This window comes from Pseudophryne corroboree, chromosome 2, assembly GCF_028390025.1.
Source record: "Pseudophryne corroboree isolate aPseCor3 chromosome 2, aPseCor3.hap2, whole genome shotgun sequence".
In the NCBI taxonomy this organism is placed as follows: Eukaryota; Metazoa; Chordata; class Amphibia; order Anura; family Myobatrachidae; genus Pseudophryne; species Pseudophryne corroboree.
Window position 1 is genome coordinate 144,019,482 of NC_086445.1, and position 13,132 is coordinate 144,032,613.

General features: G+C 50.4%; 1 protein-coding gene across 1 annotated transcript in view; it reads right to left on the bottom strand.

Annotated features, from left to right (window-relative positions):
- Positions 1-8,803, bottom strand: part of ZAR1L (zygote arrest 1 like) — a 39,291-nt gene extending 30,488 nt beyond the window's left edge. The window contains exons 1-2 of the mRNA XM_063957035.1: positions 8,177-8,803; positions 7,860-7,952 (exon numbers count right to left, since the gene is read on the bottom strand). Of these exons, the coding sequence (XP_063813105.1) occupies positions 7,860-7,952; positions 8,177-8,782 (699 nt within the window). The 5' untranslated portion in view covers positions 8,783-8,803. The remainder of the gene's footprint in view (positions 1-7,859; positions 7,953-8,176) is intronic.
- Positions 8,804-13,132: the final 4,329 nt, after the last annotated feature.

Here is a 13,132-nt window from a genome sequence, read left to right on the forward strand (position 1 = left end):
GTTCCATGGAATTGCCAGTGCATCCACGAACGCTGCTGAAGGATCCCTGGTTCTTGATCCGAAGACTGGAACTGTGATTGTGTTGAGATGCCATCAGGTCTACATCTGGTATGCCCCACTTGTCCACTAGGAGTTGAAAGACTTCCTGATGAAGACTCCACTCTCCGGCATTCACGTTCTGGCGACTGAGGAAGTACGCTTCCCAGTTTGAGGACTCCTGGAATGAACACTGCCAATGTTGCTGGCAGATGGTGTTCCGCCCCAATTAAGGATTTTTGACACTTCCATCATTGCCATGCTGCTTCAAGTGCCGCCTTGATTGTTTATGCAAGCCAACGAGGTAGCGTTGTCTGACCATATTTGAACAGGCCTGTTCTGTATCAGAGACCAGGGCGAAAGACAAAGCATTGAACACTGCCTGCAATTCCAGAATGTTTAATCGGGAGGGAGTGATTCCAACATGGTCCACTCACCCTGGAAAGTGTTGCGCCAACACCGCACCCCAACCCCTCAGACTGGCGTCCGTAGGACCCAGTTGTGGATCCAGAAGGGATGGCCCCTGCTCAACTGCTGGTTCTGTAGCCACCAGGTCAGCGACAGACGAACCTCTGGAGTCAAGGAGACTATGCAAGACCTGATCTGATGAGGCAAGCCGTCCCACTTGGAAAGGATTAACCTCTGCAGAGGGTGGGAATGAAATTGAGCGTACTCTACCATGTCGAACGCAGACACCATCAGGCCTAATACTTGCATTGCCGAGTGTATCGACACTCTTGGGCGAGAAAGTATCTGGTCTGTCCTGAAACTTCAGAACAGTCTCTGGAGACAGAAACAGGTGTTGGCTGCGTGTCCAGCAGAGCCCCCAGGTGCCCCATGCTTTGAGCTGGGACCAGCGAGCACTTCTTACAGTTGAGCAACCCGTGGGCTTGGAGGAAGTTTACCATCAGTTGTATATGACTGAGGACATCGTGGAAGTTTGTCAGAATCAGCAAGTCGTCCATATATGGCAGGATCCAGACTCCCTGGCGATGGAGATGAGCAGTCATCACGGCCATAATCTTGGTGAAGATCCGAGGAGCCGTAGCCAGTCCAAACGGCAGAGCCTGGAACGGATAGTGTAGGTTGCCAATCAGAGGCAGAACTCTGGAAGGCAACGGAGTCATCTGCCGCCGGGCTCCTGCTCTGAAGGGGGGGGGCTCTTTTCCCCCCCATTCTGTGACACCATTGAAGTAAGTTAATTGATGGCTGCTGCTATCTTTTCACTATATGAAGTTACTTCTCTGACAATTACACATAACTTCATCTAGTTACAATTCTCATGCTTCTTGTACTGGAGCAAATAGCTCCGTCAGTAAAGTGTCTGACGTCAGTGGGTTCTAATCCTGGGTATGACTGCTAAGAAATGTGCAATTTAAAATAAAAAAAAAGACAATGAAATGTATATATACACACAGTATATAAAAAAAATTCAGAACACTCCATATATACACATACATATATATATTTATCTAAATATTAGGATGGGGGGGGGGGGCAACTGGTATGAACTTGCCTCCGGGCAACTGTGACGAACTTACGCCACTGTAATGCCAATAGCAAACGGCAGCTATTGCAATAGGTATATGCAGGTAAGCATCCTGTATATCCAGGGACACCATATAATCTCCGTGTTCTATGGCCAGTACAATTGAGTGCAGTGTTTCCATACAGAACTTGGACACTCAAACTTGTTCAGTGATTTGAGGTTGAGTACAGGCTGGAAAGACCCATTGGGTTTCAGTACTAGAAACAGGGTCGAGAAGTATCCTGCGCCTCTTTGGGACAGAGGTACCGGCACCACCACTCTTGTATTCAGGAGGGAATGCACAACCAATTGAAGAGCTTGCGCTTTTAATGGATCTGAAGGGATAACCATGGTGCAAAACGGGTGGGGGGGGGGGGGTGTCTCTTGAAAAACTGCGTCTGAAGTGGTCTTGAACCAGACCTGGGTGAATCGCAGAAGTCGGCCTCCCACCCCTGGGGTCCCCCAGGGGAGGCCCGCCCCGTCATGCAGCAGGCTTGTGTTTCGAAGCAGGCTGCTCAGGATTGTTTTGCCTTGGGCTGAGTGGTTTTGGAAACATGAATGTCTCCGGTATGTCTGACCTTTCCTTTCCCTTGAGGTCGAAAGGAGCGAAAAGTGGTACCTTTAGCCTTCTGTGCAGAAGCAGCATTAGGGAGAAAGGCAGCCTTAGCAGCTGCCAAGTCAGCAACAATTTTATTGAGGTCTTCCCCAAATAAGATGTCTCCCTTAAATGGGAGTACCTCCAACGTCTTTTTGGAGGACAGGTCCACCTTCCATGACCTCAACCACAGAATACAGCGAGCCAGGATGGACATAGTCGGCGCCTTAGCTGCCAACACCCCCGCCTCAGAGGACGCCTCCTGAATGTAACAGGCGGCGGTGGTAATAGGAGACCGGTATTGTCTGGCATTGTCAGATATATCCTGAGGAAACTCATCCTCTAATGCCTGAACCCAAGCTTCAATTCCTTTTGCAGTCCAGGAGGCTGCTATAGTGGGTCTATGTACAGCACCTGTAAGGGAGTAAATAGACTTCAGGCATCCCTCCACATGCTTCTGTCAGTTCCTTCAGTGAGGAGACAGTGGTGACAGGAAGAGTAGATTACACCAAATGGGTGACATGGGAATCCACCTGTGAATTTTCCCACTTGTTACACAACTCTGTAGTGAGAGGATAGCGAGCTACCATCCATTTAGACAGGGAGAATTTCTTCCCTGGAGTAATCCAGGGTTCTTGACGTATGTCCACTAAATGGTCAGAATGCGGTAATAATGTTTTAGATACCTTCTGACGTTTAAACTTATCAGGTTTTGGTTTTTTTAGACACCGTGATGGAATCCTCGTCATCTGATATTTGCAGGATCTGCTTGATAGCAATCACTAGGTCAGGGACATCAACCCGAATTGTAGATTCCTCGTCAGAAGCAGCTGTGTCAGTGTCTGACGGGACAGTGCTCCCTGTCCTCTTCAGAAGATTCTTCTGAGAGATTACTGGATTGTGAGGAGGAAGCGGCGCACTAAAATAACCCCATGACACGAGTGTGGCTTGGGGCAGTCTTATGTCTAACCAAAGATTGATTCAATTACTGCAACTGGGTAGACAAATTATCCACCCAAGGCAGATTTACCATAGGGACAAGATGTGACTAATGGTACAGGAGGTCCCATAGAGGGCGTAGGGCGTGTCAAGCGTATTTAATATAGTTGAGAACGCTGCCCAAGGTGGCTCCTGATTAGTTACAGGAGCTGCGGACTGACTGGGAGATGTATGCCACATAGTACACAGACTATCATACAAAACTTCAACCTCAGGCAAAGACTTGGCGCATGCTCTGCATGATGCAGGAGCGTCCTCGGATTTCCTGCCCTTTGTGTTAGACGTTTTCAGTTATGCAACAGAGCGTATTACAGCAAGACGACAGGACAACACCTGCAAATAAATTCCCTAGAATGCGACTGAGTCCCCAGTACACAACACCAGCGAATAAGTCCAGTATTATTGAACTGAGACCCCAGTAGAATACAATCAGTAAATACTGTGAAACACTATATATGCGACTGACGAACCTAGCCATTTAGGGTACAGAACACAGTGATGGACAAAGCTGGGATACACTGAACGTGACCATACATATATAAGTCGCAGCTATGCTTAGAAGATGGCGCCAGCGTCTCAGTCAGGGAGTGAGGGAGAGTGTGAGGCAGTTCCAGGGTGGGAACATCAGCAGTAGATGGCACCCTAGGCCAGGGAAGGGGCTACAGGTCAAGTGACATCTCTCCTATGCTGGTCCTCACCACCTGGTACTACGGAGTCTTATTAGAGTGGGCATTAGTACACCAGACCTGTACGCCTATGCCCTGGTGGATATAGTGGGGTCCCTGCTCAGTGACCGAGTCAACGCCAGCATCGCAGTCCGTCTCCCTAGACTGCAATCGGAACGCAATTTAATGGCGGGTCCCACTTGGGGGACCCTCTTACCTCCTCCCTTTGTAGCAGCCACGCAAACCAGGAGGGTGCTGCAACCGTGTGCCCAATGCCAGAGTGTCCCACCACAAGTACCCGGGAACTGAGCCAGCAGGACTATGACGACGCCGCAGCACAGAATGTCACCCTGACATGTAAGAGCTGCAGCCCTTGAAGTCTTCAAGTAAAAGCTTTTTCAGGGCTGCCCAGTGCAGCCTCCCTGTTAAGTGACCTGCTCTGCAGGGCACCAACTCAAAACTGAGCTCAAGGTGCCTGGAAGCAGGGTTATAGAGGCGGCCCCAATGCATCCTGGGACAGTCTAAAGCTTTAGCCAGTTGGTGCCTGGATCAAGATCCATCTCTACACCCCAATGTTTCCCTGTGCAAACCAGTGTACCCTGCTGCAGGGGTGGTCTTCACTTTGCGGCAGTCCGGATTCCAGCGCAGGTATGCTGGTCGCCTGGAGCCCGACCGCTGGCATAACATACTACACCCCCGCTGCAGACAGCAAGACTTTCTAAACAGGTCCATGGAATATTTGACTCATCCTACATTTCACCACATAGTAATGCAAACTTCTGCCAGTAGAACATGCAAGAGTATTTCCAGGCCTAACCCAGCCACAGAACAGGCAATAGTCCTTTCTGGACCAGTCCTTTTAGTTTAGTTCTTGGGAACTACACCCCTGCATACCACGATACACTAGTCAAACACTTCACGCAATTTCTTATGTAGAAACCGTATATGCCTTGCTCCGTGTTTAGGGTGGTCTTCAGGTTGCCGACTGTCGGGATCCCGGCGCACAGTATACCGGCGCCAGAATCCCGACAGTTTATCTCCCTCGTGGGGGTCCACGACCCCCCTGGAGGGAGAATAAATAGCGTTGCGCGCCACCGTGCCCGCAGTGTGGCGAGCGCAGCAAGCCCACAAGGGGATCATTTGCGCTCGCACACGCTGTCTATATGCCACGGCCGGGCTTCCAGCGCCTGTATGCTGGTTGCCGGGAGCCCGGCCGCTGGCATACCACACCCCACCCCTGTGTTTATACTACTTCATGGACTAAAGCCATACAAGATGACAGGATAGTTACTACCATTGGCCTGTATAATCTGATACATATCTACAGTATATAAAAGGAGTGTACAGTGAGATCTTTGCTTCCAGTTTTGAGTATATAGGAAAGAGTGCAAATAGCAAGATGCTAGCCACCTTGGATCCCGATGTGCAGTCCTGAAGGGTCGGTATCACAAGGCTAGATACTGCGCAGGCAAGTCAATCTTGACTATATATACTTTGTACTAGATAGTACACAAGTCAAAATTGGCACTTAACTAAAATCGTACATAGTCTCCGTTCTCCGCCACTGATGGTATAAAGATACCCCACCCAATTTTTTTTTTTTTTTAATCTTGTTTGAACATAGAGCCTAACTGACCATAGACTGCAACTGTGTAGCCAATACAGAATGAAAGATAACCAGATTGCCTCCATGCACTAAACGCTAGAGATGAGCAAAGATTCATTCAAATGTTGAGCCAGGCAAGTCAGTGTCTTGGCACACTGCTCTTTGTGGGAAAGCACTCACTGTAGATTAAGCGACAGCCACCAGAACTTGGGGACCGACTATGTGCGCTGTGCCATGCAGGTCACAACTGGCAATCCATACATGCACACAACATTTGCTTTGCATGCCCATCACAGAGTCTGACACAGACTGTCAAGACTCAGTGAGGAGGAGTCAGGAGACCGATGTAGAGGCAGCACAGACTCCCGAGAGGACCAACAGTTGAGAGAAGGCTGCGCTAGCCTGTGCTGCTGCAGTCTAAGGACGAGATTCAAATGTTTTATTGCACCTGATCTCCCCCGTCTAAAGTGACGGAAGATCGCGGGGTGATATTCTATGGCATCCTGGTATCGCGCTGATCACACCCATAAGAGACAGGTTTAGCCGCATACAGCGGCCAAACCCGACTAAAAAGTCATGGGTGCGATTGCAAAAAGTCCGGTTTGGGCGTCCAAACAGGTCACTTTTCGCGCATCTCAGCTCACCACCTCAGACACGGTGGCGAGCTGAAATGCCGATATCACACCCATCGCCAGCAACATTTGAATACTGCTGGCGGGCACGATGGGGACAGGAGGGGAGGCTGGAAAATTTTAATCTGTCCCAAGACTAAATGCACTATTGTGTGAACTCAACTGGTATGGAGTCTGGGGAGACTGAAAGAGGCTGCTGTCATGTCTCGAGACATCAAGTTTAGATGACTTGAATAATTTCCACTCAACATGACGTTGGCTAAATAGTGGATTGTACAGATTAGGGGGCCATTTACCATGGATCACATATTCAATGCAATCTGGACAGGCACTTACTGCCGAGGATCACATTGCAATATGTGAGCCCATCACCTGAATGTATGATCCAGCACAGGCAAGGTCAGGGGTATAAAGGTCCCCCTCCCTCAATGTGTGGTTACAGCTGCCAGGGGGTAAGAGGGTCTGCGCACGTGTGGTCAGCCAGACCGCACATGCAGAGGCCCCTCCTGGGGGAAACAACTGCCAGCTACAAGTGCTGTGAGTAGCCCATAGGCTAGAGCACAGGTTCTCAAACTCAGTCCTCAGGACCCCACACGGTTCATGTTTTGCAGGTCACCTGTAGATTTCTTAAATGTGACAGTTGGTGATACACAGTGCACCTGCCGGGTGACATGGAAAACGTGCACCGTGTGGGGTCCTGAGGACAGTTTGAGAACTGGGCTAGAGGCATCCTCAAACTGCAGCAGCTGCGGGGGCCAATGTCAAGAATGCATCACATTCCTAATATTGGTAAATCGGCAGCATTGTGTCCTCCAAAGAAACCTATGGGGTATTCGGCTGCTGTGGGAATCGAGGGATTGCAGCAGGTATCTGAGATGCCGGCTGTTGTCCCTCCTCCTTACATTCAGCGGATACTTAATATTTGCAGCCAACGTTTTCAGGGACATAGGCCCAGATTTATCAGGCCTTGGAGAGTGATAAATTGTACAGTGATAAAATACCAGCCAATCAGCTCCTAACTGCCTTGTTACAGACCATTTATAGAATGACAGGAGCTGACTGGATGGTACTTTATCACCGTGTAATTTATCACTCTCCAAGGCATAATAAATCTAGGCCTTAGGGTGGGTACGCAGTAGACAATGTTCTCTATGAGCGACGTCACCTAGGCCCCCCATTAACCAAGCCTTGGAGAGTGATAAATAGCACAGTGATAAAGTACCAACTAATCAGCTCCTAACTGCCATGTCACAGGCTGTTTGAAAAAGGATAGTTAGGAGCCGGCTGGCTGGTAATTTGTCACCATTATTTCTCACTCTCCAAGGATGGATTAATCTGGGCCCTAATGTTTCCTTCCCTACTGGGGTGGTTGTCAGTGTGTACACACTGAGCGATATGCAAAGCATATTGCTGAGTGACATCACACCCTTGCAGTTTTTGGACGACAGTCCAAACTGAGCTGCATGCACAGCCAACAGCGAGGGTCGTTAATGACCCGCAGGGCCGCACATCGCTCGTCATTGGGCAGTGTACACACTAGTCAATATGGTAAACACCGCTCAGGAAGGGCAAAATGAGCAACGTAGTTTACTTTAACAGCAAGTGTGTACCCACCTTAAGTCACAAATACAGCGATACATGAGCCCCTTACTACCCAAATAATCCACGCAGTTCGGGCTGTGAACCATGATCGCTCAGTACCATATGCTGAATTGTCATTCAAACCAGCCATTTGTTTTGCATAATTATTGTACAGTGCAGCAGAGGAGTATATTTGTGGCACCAGCAATCACATCACCTTGTTGCTTCCAGAAATGCACCAAACGTACGCGCTCTCCCATCGAGTTTTACATTCTTTGCAGTGGAAGTAGCCATATTTCTGCTCCAGGAACTGAAAGAACATCAGAAGAGAATTACCCACTAAACACAATTCATGCCCCCCACCCCACCCCACCCCACAGAATGGACAGAGTGTCCTATCCCATCCCACCCCCCCCCCCCCCTCCCACAATCCATCCCTGCACAATGCAGTCTGACAGTATCTCTGGAGCTTTGCACCCATACAATACATTCCCAGTCCTATGATACTCCCCAGCCCTCCCCCGGTAACGATACCTGGAAAGCGGATTTCTGCTGCTCCTCCTGGCTGAGGCCTTGTTCCGTGGAAGCCTCGGGACTCTCTACCTCTGACTCCGGAGCTCGAGTTTCTGGAGCGGGCTCCTGGCCAGGCTTGCTCTCCGGTGACGGCTTGTAGCCAGGACCCGGCGTACTCTTCCGAGCGGGACGGCCTCCCTGGGGCAGGGAGAAGACCCTGCCAGCCACTACCGGGGAGTACACGGCCACCGGGCGGGTGAAGCGCACGGGCTCCTCGGCAGCCGCTTTGGAGGTGTCAGCAGGGTGCGCTGGTTTCCGCAGGGTGCGGGGCCCCAGGGAGCACTGGACCCCGGCATCCACACGGGGGTTCACCTGCACCCCGACCTCTTTGGTGTTGGCCTTGCGGTGCCGAGGAGTGAGGTTGGGGTTCACCTGGGACAAGAGCGCTTTCAGCTGGGCCCGCTGGACGCTGTCCAGGTAGTCCATGGGCTCGGGGATTTTGCCGGCTCTCCAGGAGGGCACCTGCTTGTTCCTAGCCGGGAGCTGCGGAGCCGGGGGCCCATAGCGCCCGCCATGGCTGGAATACGCGTTATAGGGCGCGAACATGAACCCAGCCATAGCGCTCATACAGCCTGTATACTGTGGGAGAAGAGCAGCAGCAAGGCTTTATGGCCTCCTGGGCCTATTGCCCCAGCTGCTCCTCATCACACAATTACCCTCACAGGGCTGCACCAGAGGCAGTATCCCATTACCGGCGTTTCTCTATTGTTGCAGGACCTGTGTATTCATTGCGTGCACACAGACCTATAGCTGTTGTGTTATCTGTGGGGGTCATTCCGAGTTGTTCGCTCGCAAGCGGATTTTAGCAGATTTGCTCATGCTAAGCCGCCGCCTACTGGGAGTGAATCTTAGCATCTTAAAATTGCGAACGATGTATTCGCAATATTGCGATTACACACCTCGTAGCAGTTTCTGAGTAGCTCCAGACTTACTCGGCATCTGCGATCAGTTCAGTGCTTGTCGTTCCTGGTTTGACGTCACAAACACACCCAGCGTTCGCCCAGACACTCCCCCGTTTCTCCGGCCACTCCTGAGTTTTTTCCGGAAACGGTAGCGTTTTTTCCCACACGCCCATAAAACGGCCTGTTTCCGCCCAGTAACACCCATTTCCTGTCAATCACATTACGATCGCCAGAACGAAGAAAAAGCCGTGAGTAAAAATCCTAACTGCATAGCAAATTTACTTGGCGCAGTCGCAGTGCGGACATTGCGCATGCGCATTAAGCGGAAAATCGCTGCGATGCGAAGATGTTTACCGAGCGAACAACTCGGAATGACCCCCTGTGTCCCTAATGTACAGAGACAGTCCCAGACTATTTGCCCTTACTAATTACCCCAATTTCAGTATTGACCCGCTGGGAAATAAATACCCTAATATTCTGAATATTGGCCCTCATTCCGAGTTGTTCGCTCGCAAGGCGATTTCAGCAGAGTTACACACGCTAAGCCGCCGCCTACTGGGAGTGAATCTAAACTTCTTAAATGTGCGACCGATGTATGCGCATTTTTGCGATCAAAAACGAGTTAGCAGTTTCTGAGTAACTCCAGACTTACTCTGCCTGTGCGATCAGTTCAGTGCTTTTCGGTCCCGGCTGACGTCAGAAACACACCCAGCGTTCGGCCAAGCACTCCCACCGTTTCTCCAGACACGCCTGCGTTTTTTCCGGAAACGGTAGCGTTTTCAGCCACACGCCCATAAAACGCCATACATCCGCCCAGTAACACCCATTTCCTGTCAATCACAATGCGATCGCCGGAGCGATGAAAAAGCCGTGAGTAAAATTACTTTCTTCATAGTAAAGTTACTTGGCGCATGCGCAGTGCGAACATTACGCATGCGCACTAAGAGAATTCTCACTGCGATGCGATGAAAAATACCGAGCGAACAACTCGGAATGAGGGCCATTAGATGCAATTCTTTGTATTTAAATACACTGTAATTCTCCTGGTTTCATATGTGTGCGTGGTTATGAAACCGAGTGTGTGATAATCACATTACGCACGATGGGGGTCATTCCGAGTTGTTCGCTCGTTGCCGATTTTCGCTATATTACGATTAGTCGCTTACTGCGCATGCGCAAGGTTCGCAGAGCGCATGCACTTAGTTATTTTACACAAAAGTTAGGTATTTTACTCACGGCATAATGAGGATTTTTCATCGTTCTGGTAATCGTACTGTGATTGACAGGAAGTGGGTGTTTCTGGGCGGAAACTTGCCGTTTTCTGGGCGTGTGCGAAAAACGCTGGTGTTTCTGGGAAAAACGCGGGAGTGTCTGAAGAAACGGGGGAGTGTCTGGGCGAACGCTGGGTGTGTTTGTGACGTCAAACCAGGAACGAAACTGACTGAACTGATCGCAATGGCTGAGTAAGTCTGGAGCTACTCAGAAACTGCTAAGAAATTTCTATTCGCAATTCTGCTAATCTTTCGTTCGCAATTCTGCTAAGCTAAGATACACTCCCAGAGGGCGGCGGCTTAGCGTGTGCAATGCTGCTAAAAGCAGCTAGCGAGCTAACAACTCGGAATGAGGGCCCATGTGTTTATTTTCCACTGGCACACATGCTTTGTAATAACATGTAAGTAATAAAGCACACATATAACATGATCATTGCAATTTCCACATGATAGCATTCATACTGAAACGAAACAGGTGCATGGTTTATCACAGATCTGGTTCATTGTTGCTGCGTATTTGGATGCAGCATCGATGCAAACAACTGCTGAGGCTGCAGTAGGTGCCTGAAGAAAAAGACGCCTCCGGCCAGCAGTGCAGATTTATTCAGATGCAGCATCGGACCACAGCCATCAGTCATCTAAGTGAGCCTAAGGGCTGTAACACACTGGCCGGTTTCTCCCGGATGGCAAATAGCCGGACAAACTTTGTCCGGCTTTTTGCCATCCGGGAGAAACCGGCAGAGTCTGTCACACAGGACGGCTTTGAGCCGTGTGTGATGCTGTGCACATGCGCAGCATTAGACACGGCTTGGGAAAAAACCGTTGTGTATGAAAGCTCCCCTTCACACACACGGTTTACTGGCTGCAAAGACGGCCAGGCGCCTGCCCGGCAGCCGGACCTTCCAGTGGTGAGACCCGGCAGCCGGGCCGGGGCCGTGCAGTTTGTAAGGACACTAGTCCTCACACTGTTCATTACAATGCCGGCACGGGAAAAAGCCGTCCGGCTTTTTCCCGGCCGGCAAAAGCCGGGTAGTGTGTTTTAGCCCTAAGGGCTGTAACACACGCTCTGGTTTTTCCCAGATGGCAAAAAGCCGGACAAACTTTGTCCGGCTTTTTGCCATCCGGGAGGGTTTTTCATACACAACGGCTTTGAGCCGTGTGTAATGCTATGCACAGCAGCAGCGGCGGTGGCAAAAAAAAAGTGTGAAAGCTCCCCTTCACACACACGGTACACTGCCTACAAAAACGGGCCGGCCCAGCAGACGGACCTTCCGGTGGATATTTCCGGCTGCAACCCGGCAGCCGTGCCGTGCCGTGTGAAAGGACCCTACACCTTACACTGTTGATTACAATACCGGCACGGGAAAAAGCCATCCGGCTTTCTTTAACGTCCTAGTGGATGCTGGGGACTCCGTAAGGACCATGGGAATAGACGGGCTCCGCAGGAGACATGGGCACTTTAAGAAAGAATTTAGATTCTGGTGTGCTCTGGCTCCTCCCTCTATGACCCTCCTCCAGACCTCAGTTTGAATCTGTGCCCGGACAAGCTGGGTGCTGTTCAGTGAGCTCTCCTGAGCATGCTGTAAGAAAGTATTTTGTTAGGTTTTTTATTTTCAGGGAGCTCTGCTGGCAACAGGTTCCCTGCATCGTGGGACTGAGGGGAGAGAAGCAGCCCTACTCTCTGCAGATAGGTCCTGCTTCTTAGGCTACTGGACACCATTAGCTCCAGAGGGATCGTACACAGGATCTCACCCTCGTCGTCCGATCCCGGAGCCGCGCCGCCGTCCCCCTCGCAGAGCCAGAAGACTTCGAAATCGGCGGCAGAAGACTCCAGTCTTCACTGAGGTAGCGCACAGCACTGCAGCTGTGCGCCATTGCTCCCACATACACCCACATACTCCGGTCACTGTAAGGGTGCAGGGCGCAGGGGGGGGGGGCGCCCTGGGCAGCAATTTAGAACCTCTTTGGCAAAAGTTTGCATATATACAGTTGGGCACTGTATATATGTATGAGCCCCCGCCAAAAATTGTATATTAAAGCGGGACAGAAGCCCGCCGTCGAGGGGGCGGGGCTTCTTCCTCAGCACTCACCAGCGCCATTTTTTCTCCACAGCTCCGCTGAGAGGAAGCTCCCCAGTCTCTCCCCTGCAGATACACGGTAGAAGAGGGTAAAAGAGATTAATATAAGCACATAATTTGGCGCAAAAAGCAATATAACAGCGGCTACTGGGTTAACATTAAGTTACTGTGTTATTCCTGGGTTATATAGCGCTGGGGTGTGTGCTGGCATACTCTCTCTCTGTCTCTCCAAAGGCCTTGTGGGGGAACTGTCTTCAAAAAGAGCATTCCCTGTGTGTGTGGTGTGTCGGTACGCTTGTGTCGACATGTTTGACGAGGAAGGCTATGTGGAAACAGAGCGGGAGCAAATGAATGTGGTGTCTCCGCCGATGGCGCCGACACCTGATTGGATGGATATGTGGAAGGTTTTAAATGATAATGTTAATTCCTTGCATAAAAGGTTGGATAAAGCTGAAACCTTAGGACAGTCAGGGTCTCAGCCCATGCCTGATCCTATGTCGCAGAGGCCGTCAGGGTCTCAGAAGCGCCCACTATCCCAAATTGTTGACACAGATACCGACATGGATTCTGACTCCAGTGTCGATTACGATGATGCAAAGTTACAGCCTAAATTGGCTAAATCCATCCGTTATATGATTATAGCAATTAAGGATGTGTTGCACATCA